The following is a 19,845-nucleotide window of genomic DNA, read 5'->3' as shown; positions in this document are numbered from 1 at the left end:
AATGGCCTTCGTTACTCCATTTTCTTCACCTAACATAGAGGCATTGTACTTATTATATCTACCATGCCATACAATATACTGTCTGTGCTTGGCCCTAATACTCCCCACCCCGAATCACCACTTTTGGGTACCGTACCCTTTGTTTGACCCATTGTTCTTGTCTATTGTATTATTTGTTCATATCTGGCTATTATTTTTCCCCCCTGCGTGGGGTATTCAGAGTTATTTACTCTTGTTCAATTTGCTATCTTTAATAAAAAACTTTTGAAACTAAAAAGACAAAGACAAACATTTATATAGCGCTTTTCTCCTGGCGGACTCAAAGCGCCAGAGCTGCAGCCACTAGGACGCGCTCTAGAGGCAGTAGCAGTGTTAGGGGAGACTTGCCTAAGGTCTCCTACTGAATAGATGCTAGCTTACTGAACAGGCAGAGCCAAGATTCGAACCCTGGTCTCCTGTGTCAGAGGCAGAGCCCTTAACCATTACACTATCCAGCCACTATAATCTTACTGTAAACGGGTCAATATTCGGTTTACATTGAAACCTTTAAAGTGGACCTGAACTCAGAACTTCCTCTCTGCTCTAAAAGATAAACAACAGCATACTAATAAAAGAAAAATGTTTGCTAAAGTGGATACAAACTCTGCAATAAATTTGCAGTGTCTTCTTCCAGCTTTCATGGAAGCAAACATACATTGTTTACAATTTAGCGGCTCTGCCTAGACAGATGAGATTAATGAGCTGACAGATCAAATGACAATTTGTGATTAGTCATATATGAGGGGGAATTGGACAGGCTAAACTCTCTTAAAGGGCAACTGAAGCAAGATGGGATATGGATGCTGCCATATTTATTTCCTTTTAAGCAATACCAGTTGCCTGGCTATTCTGCTAATCCTCTGCCTCTAATACTTTTAGCCATAGACCCTGCACAAGCATGCAGCATATCAGGTGTTTCTGACATTATTGTCAGATCTGACAAGATTAGCTTCATGCTTGTTTCTGGCATTATTCAGACACTACTTCATCCTAATAGACCAGCAGGACTTCCAGGCAACCGGTATTGTATAAAACGAAATAAATATGGCAGCCTCCATATATTACTCATTTTAATTGTCCTTTACTATATAAAGGGTGCCTTTCTCTATGCTTTCCTTCTGTTCAGTGCAAGTGTTCAGGTCCACATTAAATGGCAAATTCAGAATTCAAACATGAACTCTCAACTGATTACATAAGAAACGTTTAATGGTCCCCAAACTCAGTGTAACCCCGTCTCATGCAGAAATCTCATTGTGCTTTGAAATATCTAGTAAAATATTTGCACTGCAGCGTACAGTAATTCTCACAGCTTGAAAACTCAAGCCAACGTGTTAATCACACGCGTAAGCTATAGAAAGGAAAATAAATAAGCCCTGTATTTTTATGTGCGCCATGGGAGAAAGGAAAGAGCTATTTATTTAGAGATTCCTCTTAGCTGCATTCATGGCTTTCGGGACAAAGAGGAGCGATCCACTTAGGGGCTTGGAGAATCTTAGAAGGTGTTTGAGTTTGCATAAGAGGATATCCTGGGTAGCAGGAGCCACAGAAATGAGTGCAGCTTCAGGATATATAGGTTCATTTCCTGAAGCAAAGTGAACTAGCAAGTGTAAAATTGCCCCTGTCACTTGTTACAGGGAACCTTTGCTGAAAGCTGCAGACAGTTCACCGGACTGTGAGGAATTTCTTCCACTTATTTGCAGGTAAGGAAACATTTCCATGGCGTTCTCACAGTACAGGATCAAGCGCGATGGAGATTGCAGAACATTTAACACTTGATGGGCGGCAGGTGGAATATTACAAATCAGCTCTGCAGGAATGCGTTATATACTGTATGTGCACTTATTCACTATGTATTGTTAAAGGGGCTTAACATATATTAATCTTAAGGTTGTCAGGCTTGTATTAACATCATGCATAACATCATGGTTTCAGTTTGAAGCCTTGTTTTGTTAGGTGTTTGTAATGCACTTGCTGCATGAGAAAATGGTAATCAGCATTTTTTTTAATTTGCCAACTGATTTATTTTTGCAGTTCCACAGAAAACATCAGAATGTTGACGTGAAAAATATCCCCCCCCCCCCCCTTTTTTTTTTTTTTCTTTTTTTTTTGCACGTATGTAAAGTATATTGCAAAACATGCTGTTCTTTCTCAAGATTTAAAGACATAGAACTTAATTAAATCACACTTCTTGTTGTAAGTAAGACTTTATGCTGTTTAAAGGATGTCCACGGCAATTAAAACAATATCTTTACTAACCTGGGGCTTCTAACCTCCAATGGGTTGGAAGAAGGCATCTTCTGCGCATGCATGGGCTTGTGCAAGTAGTGCCGCGTCATTGGGGGTATACTGCGTCTGCGCAGTACACTCCCACTGGAGCGGGCGCACACCTGTGCATGCGCATAAGACGTCAGGCGTCGGCAATACTGCAGAGGCTGCCAGTGGGACCCGGGAGAAGAGCGGAGCTGCGTCGAGGGACACACGTGACATCTAAGGGCTAGAAGACGTCCCAGGTTAGTAAAGCAATTTTTTTTAATTGCCGTGGATATCCTTTAATATCAATTTTGTACTTGCAAAGTAATCATTATTTTTTGATGGGTAGCAATATATTTTAGCCCCCAAAATAGCACTTCATATTAATGTTAGGCACAGTGGTGTCAGTGTGGTAGTGAGAAAGGTTAGTGTGAGTGGATACAGGTTCAGCATAGTCAGCGTTAAGCTATGTAGATACAGACTAGATTTATGTCATCCGATTGTTGTCGTCTGATTGGAAAAATCATACATTGAAAGATGGATGGGAAATCTATTTCTCATGAACATAGAAGTGTTTGTCAAGGAGACGCTGATGATTTCCACTTCCTGTGCAGATTTTATTGCAAATTGTAAACAGCTTGGAATTGGATCAAATAGGTAGCAAGTATCTTTGATTTACCCTTATCCAAGTTGTATAGCATTTGCATTAAATTTACATTTATTTTTTTTACTATTTGCAATTATTAGCATCTTCTTGACCACCTCAGCCTGGCACCATTGACAGTGTTGTTAGTCATGTTATGCTGAATGATTAATGACAGACCTACCTTGTTTTTCTATTGTAGTCCCATCAGCAGGACACCTTCTTCTAACCCCTCCCCTCTCCATAGAGCACGACTGCCCAGCAGTGTGTCTATACAGCAATCATTCCTACAAGGTTTCCAGAAACAATCATAAAAAGATTGTTGCCTTACAGAGAATTAGGGTTAGTGTTCAATATAAATTAGTGTTCAGCATAACTAAGATTAAAGTTGTATGGGCATGTTCACATTTCAATAGACCATGTTCTACAGTGCATGTTTTGGATAACATAGGAAATGTGCACGTTACATAGCAATGGTTCAGCTTATGAAAGTAATGTTTGTGTTTTAATGTGCAGAGTATGCGCTTGCGCTGCACCATACCGGCATTGTAGCATGAGCGTTGTGCAATGCGCATAGTGTGAACTTAGGGTTAGGCTTTAGGATGCTGAATGGGAAATCTACAGGGTACTTTCCCATTGACATGCTGCCTTGTAACTTACGTAGGGCTCAGAGTTTATGAACCAGTTCACACCTTGTCGGTTGTGATGCATGTTACAGATTTGTAGCTAGTATATTTTAGGTGACTCAGCCCATAGGGAACAGGTCTCCAATCACAGCAGCGCCTACAACGTGAAGCATTCTAATTGGCCGAAGAGTGTGGGCGTATTATTACCACCTATGCGAAGGTCAAGAGAGTGCGGCCCACCAATCACATTAGCAGAATTTCTCTATGGAGTGCTTCCCTCAATACTTGGCAATACAGGAGGCCCACCGCAGGGCTCCATGCGGCCCACAGCGCTTCCTCTTATAGCCTGCTGAGACCAATGGGCCCCACTTAGCTACGGGCCCCATAGAAGCCGCTATGGATATCCCTCAGCCACTGGTATGTGTAAAATATGAAGCTACACGAGAACCCTGTCTTATTTTATATTGCTTACTCATAAGTTGTATGATCTGCACTTCTTGTGTTAATTTCCCATGGAAGTCACATTTCCTTCAGTAAACCAGCCTTGGCTCAGCACCCATGTTGGAGTGCAGGCTAGCATCATTTTCACAAGGGATTAAAGAGAGTGGTACTCTAGAGTAGTCTATACCACCAGCTGCTGGGATTAGCAACTATGCAGGTCCTGGAGTTACAGTGATACTTTTATTATTTTAATGATGCATTACTAAGCAACCAAGAGCAACCAAGGTAAAATGTGGTTAGTAAGGGAATTACAGTAGTAGGAGTAGTGGGTATTATTATTGTTGTTTGCACTGAATACTAAAAGTGCACTTGTCATGACAGATCTAAGGAAGCAGCCATTGCTGACCTACTTCTAAGGATCACAGCTGATCATTTGCTTATTGTTGGGCATTTACACAGCATTGACATCTACCCAACCACTTTACAGTGTACAGAGAATCATTTTAATTCACTAAATGTCCATCAAAGGAATCAATGTAAAGTCCTTTCCAATGGTAAAGAGTGTGTGTGTGAGTGTGAGTGTGAGTGAGAGTGTGTGTGTGTGTGTGTGTAAACTTAGGAGAACATACAAGCTAGAAGGGATACTTGGTTTTAGTTCGGAATAATCATGCATTTTATAAGAGTGTACACTTCTAAATTTAGACATATTTGTTATTAACAAAACAGAGTTGTTATTTTATTTGGTGGGGATTGTGAAATTTGTGTCTGTACAAAAGTGTGTGTGTGTATACAGTATAAACATTGCTTGTTGTACTTCCACCTCTACTATTTGAAGCCCTTTGATTTCCATTATGAGGAAGGCTGCTAATGCTTATAAGGCAAATTAAAAAGCAAGGGAGAGAGCAGACACCCTTGTTGGGTGCTTTTTTTCTAAGGGAAAGCGGTCCGAGAAAAAAACAACTAGGGTAGCAATCTGGCTCTCACGCTTGCACCCATTGCATCTATTTCTTTAAGAGACAGGCCCTCAAAAACCTGATGTTCCAAAAAGCTGAACAACCAATCACACTCCATGCCATAAGGGGAATAAGGTGTAGTCATGGTCTGGGGGGGGGGGGGGTTAAATAGTATTGGTTTGATTCTATTGTCTCAGAATTCACCACGTTACTGAAGTCACCACCCAATACTAGATTTTCAGTGGCTTCTTTACTCAGCCTAGCCTTTAATTGCTCAATGAAAAGGTTGTTATCCTCGTTCGGCCCATACACATTTTACAAAATCAGTTTCCCCAGTTGTAGCTGTAGTCACACCAATTTACCCTCAGCGTCATGTTCAGAGTTAATCACTGTACGCTATAGCCTTTTATTAAGCAGAATAAAGACACCTGCTTTCTTATACTGAGCCAGAGACCCATATACCGTATGGACCGTTTCATTTCTGGTGGTTACTCCTGCAGTTGGGGGTGAGGGAGAGTTATTACTTCTTACTGAATGCAATGTAATTCACCCTTATTAACAACGTTATCTATAGGTACCACAGAAAAGTTCCCTCTATTGATGACCCTATAGCCTACACCTTTTCTGTGTCAGAATATATGGACACCATTAAGCCTTGTTTTGCTGTTTATAGCTGTTCCATTATTTTAGACATACTTTTTAAAAGTTATATTTTAGTGCATTTTAGGGGCTTGCCCCTTGGGGAACACATATTTGCATATTTATTCCCCGAGTACTTTTACGCAAAACGGAAGAAATGTGACAGGTCACATCTAAGCATGGCGGTGCTCAGATGGGCCTCAATACAGTGGCCACCTCTCTACCTCTCATCCTGAGTGCAAGCAAGCACATGGCTGGTGCACAGGGGCAAGTGACAGGCAGTGAATTCACCTCCTTTAGCCTCCTATGCGAAAGAGGCCATAGATCTTGTGCCAAGCAGTGGAATCTATGGGAGACTATCTAGCATGGTGGAAGAATGAACAGGATTAGTGAGTGATCGACCGCCGCTTAAGGTAGCCATACCCTGGTCGATTTGCCATCAGATTCGACCAACAAATAGATCCCTCTCTGATCGAATCTGATCAGAGAGGGATCGTATGGCTACCTTTACTGCAAACAGATTGTGAACCGATTTCAGCCTGAAACCGTTCACAATCTGTTGTGGTGGTGGTGCTGCTGCTGCCGCCGCTACCCGCCGCATACATTATTACCTGCTGAGCCGGCGCGACTGCCCCCGGTCACTGCTGCTCCGTCTCCGCTCTGGTCTCCAGGTCCGGCATGCTTTACTTCTTCCTGCCCGGCAGGAAGTTTAAACAGTAGAGCGCCCTCTACTGTTTAAACTTCCTGCCGGGCTAGAAGAAGTGAAGCATGCCGGACCCGGAGACCAGACCACCGCGGAGACGGAGCAGCGGTGACCGGGGGCAGTCGTGCCAGTGGAGCAGGTAATGTATGTGGGCTCTATTGCGTCGGTCGTCGGGTACTCGAACGCCGCTAGCAACGCGCTCCCTACCCGCGGGCGATCGATGGTAATTTTTCGCACGGAGCGATCGACGGGATCGGCCGAAATGGATCGAAATTCGGCGTGTTGCGGGAACGATGTGACAGCAGATTCGATCCCAGTGATCGAACCTGCTGTTGATCTGGCGGGAATCGCCCTAGTGTATGGCCAGCTTTAGCTTTCTAATTCATTGAGCAATACCAAGCTAATGTTGGCTGCAGTGCAATCAACATCAGGTTTCTGTTCAAATATGATCAAATATCTACTAGTCCAAGCTGGTAGTCAATTAGGTAAACATCAATCATTTGCCTGTACCAAAAACGTCTACCAGTGTATTGCTGGGATTACAAAGAGTCTCTTCAATCAGTTTTGACCTCACATGCTCCACTGTTGTACAAAACTCATAATACAACAACAGCTGAAAATCCACAGGTTGTCTTGTTATGTTATCACAGAGTAAGTTGTGAACAGCTGAGTGTAGTTTCCCTCACATGACAACCCATAAAACAACCCTTAAATAAAGATTACCTATTTAGTAGCCACACAAAAGCCCTGGTATAAATATATAATCTTGTGTTTACAAACTGTGATCATGCTATATGTGGCCACAGAACATTGTGAACAGCGTATAATCTTTTTTTTGCGAGCACGTGTAGCAGACACTTGTGTACATAACTGGTCTTTTGTTCTGCAGTTCCCTCCAGTCTCAGCTGTTAAATACTTCCTAGCATTTCCCCTGCACTCTATAAAGCTCAGATAGAGGGCCTGACCTCTCACTGTGGAATGTTTTGCAAAAATAACCCTGTAAGTACCTAACAGATATCAATCAGCATGAAACATTTTTATCTTTCTTTTGAAATTTGGGTAACCTCCTTTTCTATCTATGGAATGTTTTAGATCTGCCATCTATAGTGATGATGTTTACATAAAGGTGGGATGGATTTGAATACTATGAGGTCATTTCAATAAAAGAACATTTTTTACAGTGTTTACTTGTCCAATTGTCCAATGCCCAATCAGGTGTAGTAGAATGAAAAAAAAGAATAGAATTTGATTCTGGACCTCATTCAGTATTTAAATTTAAAGTGAACCTGAAGTAAAAATAAACTGATGTGATGATTGTATTTATCCTCCTACTTCTAAAAATGAATTTTTAAAATATCCCATGGCTTTATTTTATATTTAAACATTTAAGAAGTAGATTGAATGTTGTTGTTGTCTATGCTCAGTGGCAGCCTATTAAGTATCCCTAAATGGTTAACTTTTTGAACCTCCGCTGCTCTCAGATGTTGTATTCTGCCAGGAAAACTTTTATGGCTGAAATTTGCTTATGAGTGATGTTTACTATATTCCTGACAAGGTTCTGATATGACAGAAGCTGTCAATTCCATGCAAACTATTTCAGGCAGCAAAATAAAAGTAGTAAAATAGCCTGATTATTATGGTAATATATTTTGCACTGTACATACACGTTTATCTCATCATGTCACATGTTACCTCGGGTACACATTAACATAAGAAAGAAGAAAAAAAATGGTTTGCATTGAAATGATTATTGATTTATAAAGTGTCTTCATATTATGTACAGAGTAAGAAGCAAACATGGAGTTAATAAGGATAAAGACAATGGTAATAGTCGCTGGGAGCCTGATTACGGAGCGGAGCTCCATCATTCAAGCGGAGATGCGGGCGCATCGGCGTGCGCAATCTCCTGCAAAACCCCGCCCCAGGACTTGACGTCAATTGGCGTTAGGCAGTTCTGGGGCTGCCGCCGCGTTCACGCCTATTGGCATGAGGTGGTAGGCAAGGGGTTAAAATGCATTTTATGACAAGGTGTGAAAATATCACCTGGGTGAAAACTCTGCAAAAAAGTGAATTGCATATAGGCCAATGTGTTTTTAGGTTATATATAGTAAGAAGCACAACTTGGCCAAAGGTTGAAGGGGAGTGGCCTAAGTTAAAGCGTACGCTTGTCTGAAAAAGTGAGTTTTGCGGAAGTGCTAAAAGATTTCAAAGATCTGAGAATAACTGATGTGTTTTGGAAGGAGATTCCAGACGAAGAACGAGGCTTGTGAGCAGGGCCGGATTTAAAGCTAAGGAGCCTGTAGGCACAGGCATTAAGGTGCCTTAAATACAGGGTACACTGCCACATTAGGCAGGCTACCCCCTCCCTAGACTAAGTAGACAGATTCTCCCCAGTATTTGGTAGCCCCATTGGGTAGTCTAACTCTGGGGGTTTCAACAAGTCCTATGCTATAGTGCCACATTAATCCACATGCACTGGATGTGGTTCTGGAGGTGTGGCTAGCTTACAGGGACAAGGGATAATTTGCATATTCAGCAGTGATGCATTGTGGGGGACATCACATGCTCATTCCAACTTTTATTTTCTTTACAACATACAGTGGTTTGCAAAAGTATTCGGCCCCCTTGAAGTTTTCCATATTTTGTCATATTACTGCCACAAACATCAATCAGTTTTATTGGAATTCCACGTGATAGACCAATACAAAGTGGTGTACATGTGAGAAGTGGAACAAAAATCATACATGATTCCAACCATTTTTTACAAATAACTGCAAAGTGGGGTGTGCGTAATTATTCAGCCCCCTTTGGTCTGAGTGCAGTCAGTTGCCCATAGACACTGCCTGATGAGTTCTAATGACTAAATAGAGTGCACCTGTGTGTAATCTAATGTGTAATCTAATGTCAGTACAAATACAGCTGCTCTGTGATGGCCTCAGAGGTTGTCTAAGAGAATATTGGGAGCAACAACACCATGAAGTCCAAAGAACACACCAGACAGGTCAGGGATAAAGTTATTGAGAAATTTAAAGCAGGCTTAGGCTACAAAAAGATTTCCAAAGCCTTGAACATCCCACGGAGCACTGTTCAAGCGATCATTCAGAAATAGAAGGAGTATGACACAACTGTAAACCTACCAAGACAAGGCCGTCCACCTAAACTCGCAGGCCGAACAAGAGAGCGGCGAGCGCTGATCAGAAATGCATTCAAGAGGCCCATGGTGACTCTGGAGGAGCTGCAGAGATCTACAGCTCAGGTGGGAGAATCTGTCCATAGGACAACTATTAGTCATGCACTGTACAAAGTTCGCCTTTATGGAAGAGTGGCAAGAAGAAAGGCATTGTTAACAGAAAGCATAAGAAGTCCCGTTTGCAGTTTGCCACAAGCCATGTGAGGGACACAGCAACCATGTGGAAGAAGGTGCTCTGGTCAGATGAGACCAAAATAGAACTTTTTGGCCAAAATGCAAACCGCTATGTGTGGCGAAAAACTAACACTGCACATCACTCTGAACACACGATCCCCACTGTCAAATGTGGTGGCAGCATCATGCTCTGGGTGTGCTTCTCTTTAGCAGGGACATGGAAGCTGATCAGAGTTGATGAGAAGATAGATGGAGCCAAATACAGCAAGAAAAAGATGGCTGGGTCTCCACCTGGATTTAAGCAAATTGCAGTATTTATTGTACTATAGCACAAAACAACACACGACGTTTCGGTCTGCGGCCTTACCACTTGATAAAGGCCGCAGGCCGAAACGTCGTGTGTTATTTTGTGCTATGGTACAATAAATACTGCAATTTGCTCAAATCCAGGGGGAGACCCAGCCATCCTTCTTTTCTTGCAGTTTATATACACACCTAATGAGGATCCAGGTGTGAGCTGGTTGACTCCCTGGTGGTTGTAATTCAGGCGGTTGAGCTGAGGGAAAGCCTTTCCTATGTGTGGAGCCAAATACAGGGCAATCTTGGAAGAAAACCTCTTGGAGTCTGCAAAAGACTTGAGACTGGGGAGGAGGTTCACCTTCCAGCAGGACAACAACCCTAAACATAAAGCCAGGGCAACAATGGAATGGTTTAAAACAAAACATATCCATGTGTTAGAATGGCCCAGTTAAAGCCCAGATCTAAATCCAATCGAGAATCTGTGGCAAGATCTGAAAACTGCTGTTCACAAACACTGTCCACCTAATCTGACTGACCTGGAGCTGTTTTGCAAAGAAGAATGGGCAAGGATTTCAGTCTCTAGATGTACAAAGCTGGTAGAGACATACCCTAAAAGTCTGGCAGCTGTAGTTGCAGCAAAAAGGTGGTTCTACAAAGTATTGACTCAGGGGTCTGAATAATTACGCACACCCCACTTTGCAGTTATTTTTTTTTTAAATGTTTGGAATCATGTATGATTCTCGTTCCACTTCTCATGTGTACACCACTTTGTATTGGACTTTCACGTGGAATTCCAATAAAATTGATTCATGTTTGTAGCAGTAATATGACAAAATGTGGAAAATTTCAAGGGGGCCGAATACTTTTGCAAACCACTGTATATAGTGATTGTTTCTTTTCATAGGTGCATGAGGATGGTGGGCTCTGGACCCCTAATCCCCTATCTGATAAGCTATGTCCAGGCAGTAGACTTCTCTTGCACACAAAAAAATCCTTTATGATAATCTCTGGGGGAATCTGCTGTTTATACAGGTGTCCCCCATCCTCTGCCACTGTCTCTACAGCAGCCTTCTGCAATATATTTACATAGTTCATGGTTATTGTACTTCTCTCAGCAAGATGTGGCCATGCTCAGATGTGACTCAGTAATAATCCTAACATTTGTATAGCACTTTTCTCCTGTTGCATTCAAAGCGCTCAAGAGCTGCAGCCACTTTAAACAATACAAATTGCCTGGCTGTGCTGCTGATCCTCTGCCTCTACATTTAGCTATAGACCCTAAACAAGCATGCAGGAGATCAAATATTTGCGACTGAAGTCTGACTGGATTAGCCATATGCTCGTTTCAGGTATGCGATTCAGACACTATTGATGCCAGAAAGCTCAGCAGGACAGTCAGGTAACTGGCAATGTTTAAAAGGAAATAAATACAGTATGTCAGCCTCCATATCCCTCTAACTTCATGTGTGCTTTAAACCCTTTCTAACACTACTAATATGTTTTACTGCTCTCTGGGTCCCCATTGGAGCAATTTCCTCAGCTTATCTTTTTGGAGGGCCAATCTTTTGGACAGGAAGTGACCACAGGAAACCCACACATGCTATCCCTTACTCACGCTATCCAAATCTGAATAGGTTATCAGGCACCAAAGGGGATTGGCTGATGCCAGATAAGTGTGCTTTCTGGCTGCTTGAGACTCAACGTTAAAGCAGGATTGTAAGCCACAAAATCAAATTCTACTTACCCACTGCTCTGTGTTTATGATGCTGCCTGGAATCTCACCCTGCATTGCAAGCACTCTTCAGAAATGTTTGTGTAGTAATAAATCTCATCTCAGTCAGCCTGGATCTATTCTCTCGCCATCTCCGAGGAGAAAGCTTGTCATCTCCCCTCCCACATTCCTGCTCCTCCCTGATTGGAGGAGAGCAGTTCAGTGTGACAAGCTGAGGCTAAAACCTGATGCTGTGGTCACACATGTTTAGAAAGCAAGCCAGAGATGACACTGCAGATTGGAGGAGAAAAGAAAAAAAATGGGAGGAAATGACATCAGGATTTTGCTTCAGTCATAAAAAATGGAAATTGCCAGGAACAGAATTCTCTTCATTTACTATATAAAATTCACTGAAATCAAATTGTGGAAAGTTCAATACATCTGTGACATAAGTAGATCAAGTATTTATCTACTTATATGTGTGGGTTTTTTCTCCTGGTATAGTATGGCTGACCCGGCTGCTTTAAAAATATGCCTAGCTAATACAGTACTATAGCCCACTCTATATACCCACCGTAAACTCTGTATTAAATGTTTAAAAACAGTAAATGAAAGTATATTAACCTTGCGGGAGCCATGAAACCCAGTCTTTAAAGGGAAGGTCCAAGGCAGAAAAAAAAATCCACTTACCTCGGGCTTCCTCCAGCTCCTGGCCACCAACCTGTGAGGGCGACCTCGCAAGGTCGGCACCTTCCTCCATCTTCTTGCGTTCCACTGTGCAGCTCATTGAGTTGAACTGAAGTTATTCAGGCTGTTCAGTGCAGGCGCCTGCGCAGTACAGTCTGGACGACGTCAGCACGACTCTGTAAGCCGCTTGCGCAGGTGCAGTCGGCATCTTACGCCAGAGGGGACCCCGGGCAACCAGCGTGGAGCGGAGCTGAGGCGAGGACGCAGGACAGCTGCCAGGGACTGGGAGGAAGCCCCAGGTAAGTGGATTTTTTTTATTTTCAACCTCCTCGGATGTATCCTTTAAGCACAGCAGAGCCCAAAACAGCATAAGAAGTTGGCCTTCATCACTGTGAGTACTGCCAGCGACTTGTGTTGGTTGGTTGCTTGAGGCTGCTGGTTAGTTGAGTAATCAGGACTCTACTGTAATTTGGCTAGAGCTCTACTTTAGCTCCAGAAGAGAAATTGTGTTTTTCTGTGCAAAAGTGAAGTTTAAGATTATTTCTTATCACCTATTGTCTATACCTCTACCCTTTAGATCAGAGTTCCCCAACCCTGTCCTCAAGGCCAACCAACAGTACATGTTTTGCAGGAAACCACAAACATACACAGGTGGGGTCATTAGTTTCTCAGCAGAGCTGATTACCTACCTCTGTGGATTTCCACAAAACATGCACTGTTGGAGTGCCTTGGGGACAGGGTTGGGGAACACTGCTTTAGATTGTAAGCCTCTGGCAGGGCCCTCCTCCCCCAGTGTTTCCAGCTTTATTATGCAATCATACGGTCTGTCACCTCTCTTGTGGACTAGAACAGGTTCTATTTTGATCAAAGACACTGAACTAGTGTTATCAAATCATTTGCATGATCTTGTTTTGTTGTGAGTTCCTTGTATGTCCTACCTTGTATGTTAACCCATTTATCTATTGCTGCGTAATATGTTGGCGCTATATAAATGCAAGAAATGATAATAATCAACATTTAGCCCTGATAGATTACATTCTATTTGCATGACTTTTTTTTTTTTTAACCAGCTTTTCTTTTCTTTTCTTCTGCTGTACCCATTATGTTATGTTTCCATGCGTATAGTCATTCACTAAACAAAACCATATCTATATTTTAATGGAATCACTGTTTATTTTTTTCAGACATCTTTACTGTCATTTGAAATGGCGGAGGACTTTGGAGAGTTAGATTCAGAGGACCACTATGAACATATCCATAACTGGACTGAGCTTATGTACTACATTAACAGCTCATTCTCCCTCTGCGAAGTTGACCTAGATGAGAGTGTGAAGCAGGTCTTCCTCTTCCTTCTCTATCTTCTAACATTTGTGCTTGGCCTTGCTGGAAACTTGTTGGTGATATGGGTGAACTGGCGATCAAGAAGAGGCAAGAGCTCCATCAATCTCTACATCTTAAATATGGCAGTGGCAGATCTCGGAGTGGTTCTGTCCTTGCCTTTCTGGATGCTGGAAGCACTGTTGGAATACACCTGGCTCTGGGGTGGATTTTTGTGCAGATTCACTCATTATTTCTACTTTGCCAACATGTTCAGTAGTATATACTTTCTCACTGCTCTGAGTGTGGACCGTTACTTGACATTAACATCATCTTCAGTTTTCTGGCGTCAAAACCAACAACGGATCAGAAAAGGTCTTTGCATTGGTATCTGGATCATGTCTGCCATATTTCCTATTCCAGATGTCATCCATATGCAGTTGGTGGATACCTCAGATCCTGTGTGTATGTTCATGGCACCATTTGAGTCTTATGATGAATGGGCTCTTGCTGTTACTCTCTTGACAACAATTCTTGGGTTCCTGATCCCTTTCGTTATAATACTTGTTTATAATCTTATGACCGCCTATCACATCAAGAAATCTGGAAGACCGGAGGGCCGAAAGCACTGTCGTCTTATCTATGCCTATATATTGACGTTCCTACTCAGCTGGCTTCCCTACCATGTTACTGTGATAACACTGACTCTGCATGGAACCTACGTCTTTATCAACTGTAGACTGGCACATATTCTTTATTTCTTCTATGAGATCATTGACTGCACTTCACTGTTTCATTGCGTGGCTAATCCCATCCTTTATAATTTTCTTAGCAAGGACTTCAAGGGCAAATTCATTAATGCTGTTGTTAAGTACATTCCTAAGGAGAAAAAGGCTGGTGACAACCCTGCAGAGCAGTCCACATCCACCACAGATCATTCAGTCGTGATCACTAAAGAACCTGGCATCACGCCCACTAATCTTACCATTCACATTCCTGAAATTAAAGCTATGTGATCTTAAGGGTATAACTAAACTGACACTTTTTTTGCAGAACATTTTAGAAGTAGTCCCCGATCATTAATGCAGATATATTGCATAATAGATTTGACTTCTAGAAGAAGATATAGGAAGACCCTGGAGACCTACAACTATAGCACATGCCAGCACTTTTAGTATTCATCACCAGCTATTTTCTCATTAGCAGTAACTAATCACAAAGTCAATCCATAACAGTCCTGCTGTTTTCAAATCTTCTATGCCATGCTCTCAGACTAGATTACTGTGTTAATGTGGAAGCAGTAGAGTGTTGTACCGTGTTAGCCATCGGTAAAAGCAAGAAGTTTTGAATCAGGACGGTGCCATTTATTGGCTAATTTACAGGAAGACAAAAAGTAAGCTTTCAACTAATAAGCCTTCTTCAGACGTCGTTCCTGTATATTAACAAGATGTTAAAACACACAGCTTATATTAACTGGACATTTGGAGGAGAACATTCTTTTGAAGACATAAATGTAATTAGATGTCTAAATTACTTCTAGCTTAAGTTGTCCTTTAAGCAAACAAGTGGTCTTACCTGTCATAAATTAGCTAGCATCCCTGTGAGATCCTCCTGAAATTGTAATTAAGGCATCTAATGACATTTATTTATGTCTGCAAAATAATGTTTCTCCTCCGAATGTCCAGTTTAGCCTATAAATGGTTTCATTTAATTCAAAACTTCTTGCTTTTAATGTGGAAGGACAGAGAGGTAGAATATGAATGAAGAAGCAGCAGTGCTTGAGGACTGGCTTGGTTGTCAGTAGGTAATCTGCTGTTGGTGTATTAACCAGTGTATTGTTACTGTCTCCTTAACAGGAAAATGGGGTGATGACAAAGGGGTTAAAGCACGTATCTGAGGTAATATTGCTGTGCGCAGATACCGCACAGCAATACTGCTATTAATACAGCAAGCAGGTTACCGCAGTTGCACTATTAGCACAACCCGCAGTACTCGAGTAACACAAGCGTTGCTATGGGAATAGCTTTGCTAATGCGTTTTAACGTAGCAACGCTTGCAGTACTCTAGTACCGTGGGTCACACTAATAGCTTTTTCTGTGGTAACCTGCTAGCAGTAGTAACAGTAATATTGACGTGCACTGTCTGCGCACAGCAATATTACCGCAGTTACGTGTATCAAACCCAAGGAGTGCAAACCTCTGGGCTGCAGCAGAGTTTTGTGTCCATTCTGATTTCTCATATCTGTTTCTAGGATTAAGATCGATATAATTGCATTGCTGTCCTGGGTTTATTTTTAAATCATTCTGTAGAGGAAGAGTTAAGCATAAGTAAGCTTGCCTTCAGAGTAAAATGATTAGGCTTCTAATGGTAATAAAAGGCACAGAGAAGGTTTTTGTCTTTTATTATAAAGCCTAGATAACAGTGACATAAATACAATACATGGTGCCTCACAGCGAAACTGATGGGATCACCTCAATGCTCACACCCCTTCCCTTGCCTCCCCTTGGTGCCCTTCACAGCCTGAGGGCCCATCTCACAAGTGCCATAAAACAAGTGAGGCCATCATGAACTTAACACCCATAACGTGTAGCCACAAAAACACCTGATCTAAAGTATAGTCCCCTGTATGGGAGGAAGGGGAGGTTAGAAGTTAGGGCACCAAAACAGCTCTGGGCCCCACTGCGATCGCAGAGGCCCCTCCCCTCTAGTTACGCCTCTGCCAGATAATGTAATAATTTGTATATTGGAACTTCCTGGATTTAGAGATCACCTCACAAGTGGGTTAAAAACGTTATTCTCAAGGTAGGTTTATTTCAAGTGAACCTATATACAGAAAACATATAAAGTAACAGCAAGTACCATGAAGTGTTACAACACCTGAACTGCCCTTGCAGCCCCTTAGAGTTAATATGTAGATAGTGACCCTTCATGTAGTCCATATTTGCACTCACATGACTATGTGCGCACATACATCTAGTTGCATTGCTTGTGTGGAAGGGGACCTAGTTAGACTCTTAACATGTGGACTTGTTTCTCTTTGGCAACTGTGGTATAACTGCCTGCATGATTGCTTGGAATGGTCTGCAGTAGATGCAATGCTGTGCACATAATGCAGGGGGTAAATACTTTCCTGTTTTCCTTACAATACTTATTCTTATATTTCTTATTATCCATTACAGTAAGGGGCCCATTTATAAAGCAGCAATAGATTACTGCTTTGCACTTCAACCAGACAAAGCAGCAGTCTGCAAAAACAAAGTGCAGACTATTTATAAAAGGCTAAAAAACCTTTTGTGATGAATACTTGCTCCCATGTTGGCTGCCGGCAATTGGCTTGTTTGGGTCACATGATGCTGTAAACATTTGACCCAGCCTTCCAATGAGAGGGTAGTAGGATATCCCATCCCTTCTTGAAAGTAAACCAGAGCATCCTGTGTCAAGGGCTAGACAGGAGTTCTGCCCCCTAAGTGGGTGGAACTTCAATTTGAAGTCAATCGAACGCAATGGGGTAAAGCTATTCTTGCAAAGAGATGTGATGCAGCAGCACTAGCAAGGTACTTCACTGCATAGTAAATGCTTTATAATTAGGTCCCTAAGTACTGGCTATAACATCTACGCCACAATACATTATATTAGAATACAGTAAATTAGAATAGGCAATTGATTATTCTGATCTGTGTCCATTGTGGTTTAAATGCCAATCAGTTGTGGGCGAGGACTATAGCTCTGGTCACAGAGAAATAGGAAATAAACTGGCTTGAAGCCACAAGAATCTCACAGACAGTGCTTGGTGTAACACACGGCAAGCAATGTAACCACAAACCAAGTACGAAAATAAGAGAATTTAAGGAATGTGGACTCCCTGCTTTATCAGCACGTTATTTTTGCATCTGGCAAAACTTTGACGCCATTTCTGTGTTTTAGAAATATAAGAAATGAAAAATGAGGCAAATGGTGTGATGTGCCCCAATCAGTATTCCACATTCACAGGGCAGGATTGGAGAATAATACCACCATGCAATGGGCAGCCAGCCTATATTTCATTTACTTTTATTTCCAGAACTTAGCCTTGCTGTGCTCTTCTGTTATATATCAATATATACAATGAGCGCTGCTTTGACCATGCCACCGAGGTTCATGTACTGTTCCATTTCAATAAACCTCTTGAGAATATAAACTATACTTAACACCTTTAGCTAGCTTCTTCAGTAACGTGTAATAATCAATTGTGTGTGAATAAGTTATAATAAAGTTCATTTGCAAGTATATGATCAGTTTCCATTTTCGACACAAACGGCGGCATATCTATGAATATGCCGCCGGGAGACTTGGACGCAGGATACAGACGATATATGGCTTACCCTGCTCCTGCATAAGTCCTGGCGGCGTTAATTATTATTCCCCCTCCAGGCCACCATGGATAGTGCGGAATGATGTAATTCGGCTTCCAACTATTGCTGGTGGTCGAATTACAGTGTTTTAAAAGTAATTTGCCTTCCGTCTTCTGACGGCGCCGAAGTTACCCAAATTACACACTGACCGCTGCTATTGCCGTCATTCCTATTACTGCCTATGGTGGCGCCCGCTGCACCCAAATCTCCTGCGCTGTTTTAACTGCCCTCGCAAACTGCCTGGTTCCACTGAGGAGAGGGGAAGATACCCGAGAATGCTGGTCATTTGAGACTGCTGCCATTATTCTCTACATGTTTACAGCATTTTAAATTAATAATACAAAATATTGTGGAGTACAGTCTGACACATCAAGTCCCTGTGTATGATTATACAGTATTTACGTTTGCAGCATAACATATGGATCAATCAACATGAAGTTCCTCCTAAACCCCCTCCTCACAGTGGGCCTGACGCACAACAGTACTTTAAAGTTGCCGGGCAAAGGCAGCACACTGAAATTTTACCCTTACTACCTCCTTGGGAACACAGCCAGTTAAACCTTAGTGCTACAAGCATTACCGGGTTAACGTGTCCGTTGCTATGGCAACGCCACACATTATAACAATGTGCACTTTAACCCGGTAATGCTCCTGGCGCTAAGGGTTAACAGGTTGTGCTCCCAAGGAGGTAGAAAGGGTAAAATTGCAGTGACATGCCCATTAAATTGTCCTAAGGGCAGAGAAAGTTAAAAAACACAAATCAAGTTTCAAAATAATAAGATCTTACCTTGTTCTATGGAAGAGCTTTTTATGTATAGTATTCCTTGCTGCATTAATCTGCAAATGTTGACCACTAAATAGGAAGACCTTGAAAAGATCAAGCAAAGCAAAGAGACACATTGGTTTGTAAATATTGGATGTTTTGTAAGAAATTGCTAAATGTATCATATGTGAGATTGTATTTTCATTAAATATGAAAAAAAGCATTTTGGTGGTTCAGTGTTTGTTTTGATCCACGGAAAACTGTATAATAGATACAGATTTAGGCCCCGTTCACATCATCAATTGCGGATGGCCGTGCGATCGGAATGCAACGTGCACGAACACACGCCATCTGCGTTTCTATGCGTTGCGTGGCTGATCCCATTCACTAAAGTAAATGGTTAATAAATCCGTTCCCGGACCGCATGCAGTGTGAACATCAGACAGTGTAGTCTATGCACTTTCTGAGGTCGTGCGCGTCTGCCTCCTGCATGCGTTGCCGAAATCCGGACGGCAACGCGTGCAGTGTGAATGGGGCCTTACAGTTCTAGAACTTACTGACATGTAAACAAAGGGAAGGGCACTTTGACACTCAAACTGTGTTATCCCATGATGGTGTGTCAGAGGTCTGAGAAAGCCCACCCCTCTCTCACCTCCAATTATGTTTTTTCTTATGGCTGATAAGGTATAACCTGATCTCAGCAAACTCAAATATCAAACATGTAACATGCAAGCATTAATAAAGGACTTCTTAAGAGTGATTACGTTTATCATAATGATATAATAGCCAATCAAGGCCCTAGTAGTGTAAAGGAGTTGATATAGGAGGGTTTCTTATCACATTTGTAGGAACCAGACGTGTGTGATCTCATGATTTTGCTGAATATCAACATTGTCTTAACCAATCAACACTGAATTAGTATCTCTGGCTGCAATTAGCATATATAGTATAAAGCGGCCCATACACCTAATAATTTTCCCGCCGATATGCAGCAGATTCGATCCCTGTGATTGAAATC

At 42.0% G+C, this 19,845-nt stretch overlaps 1 protein-coding gene across 1 annotated transcript; it reads left to right on the top strand.

The window, feature by feature from the left end:
* Positions 1-1,533: 1,533 nt before the first annotated feature.
* On the top strand, positions 1,534-19,050 carry GPR182 (G protein-coupled receptor 182). The gene is made up of 2 exons (XM_068267495.1): positions 1,534-1,739; positions 13,541-19,050. The coding sequence occupies exon 2, from the start codon at positions 13,562-13,564 to the stop codon at positions 14,687-14,689; it is 1,128 nt and encodes a 375-aa protein (XP_068123596.1). The 5' UTR covers positions 1,534-1,739; positions 13,541-13,561; the 3' UTR covers positions 14,690-19,050.
* Positions 19,051-19,845: the final 795 nt, after the last annotated feature.

The sequence above is a fragment of the Hyperolius riggenbachi genome, chromosome 2 (assembly GCF_040937935.1).
Source record: "Hyperolius riggenbachi isolate aHypRig1 chromosome 2, aHypRig1.pri, whole genome shotgun sequence".
NCBI lineage: Eukaryota > Metazoa > Chordata > Amphibia > Anura > Hyperoliidae > Hyperolius > Hyperolius riggenbachi.
The sequence above is the reverse complement of the archived record's forward strand: the minus strand, read 5'-3'. Positions and strand labels throughout refer to the sequence as shown.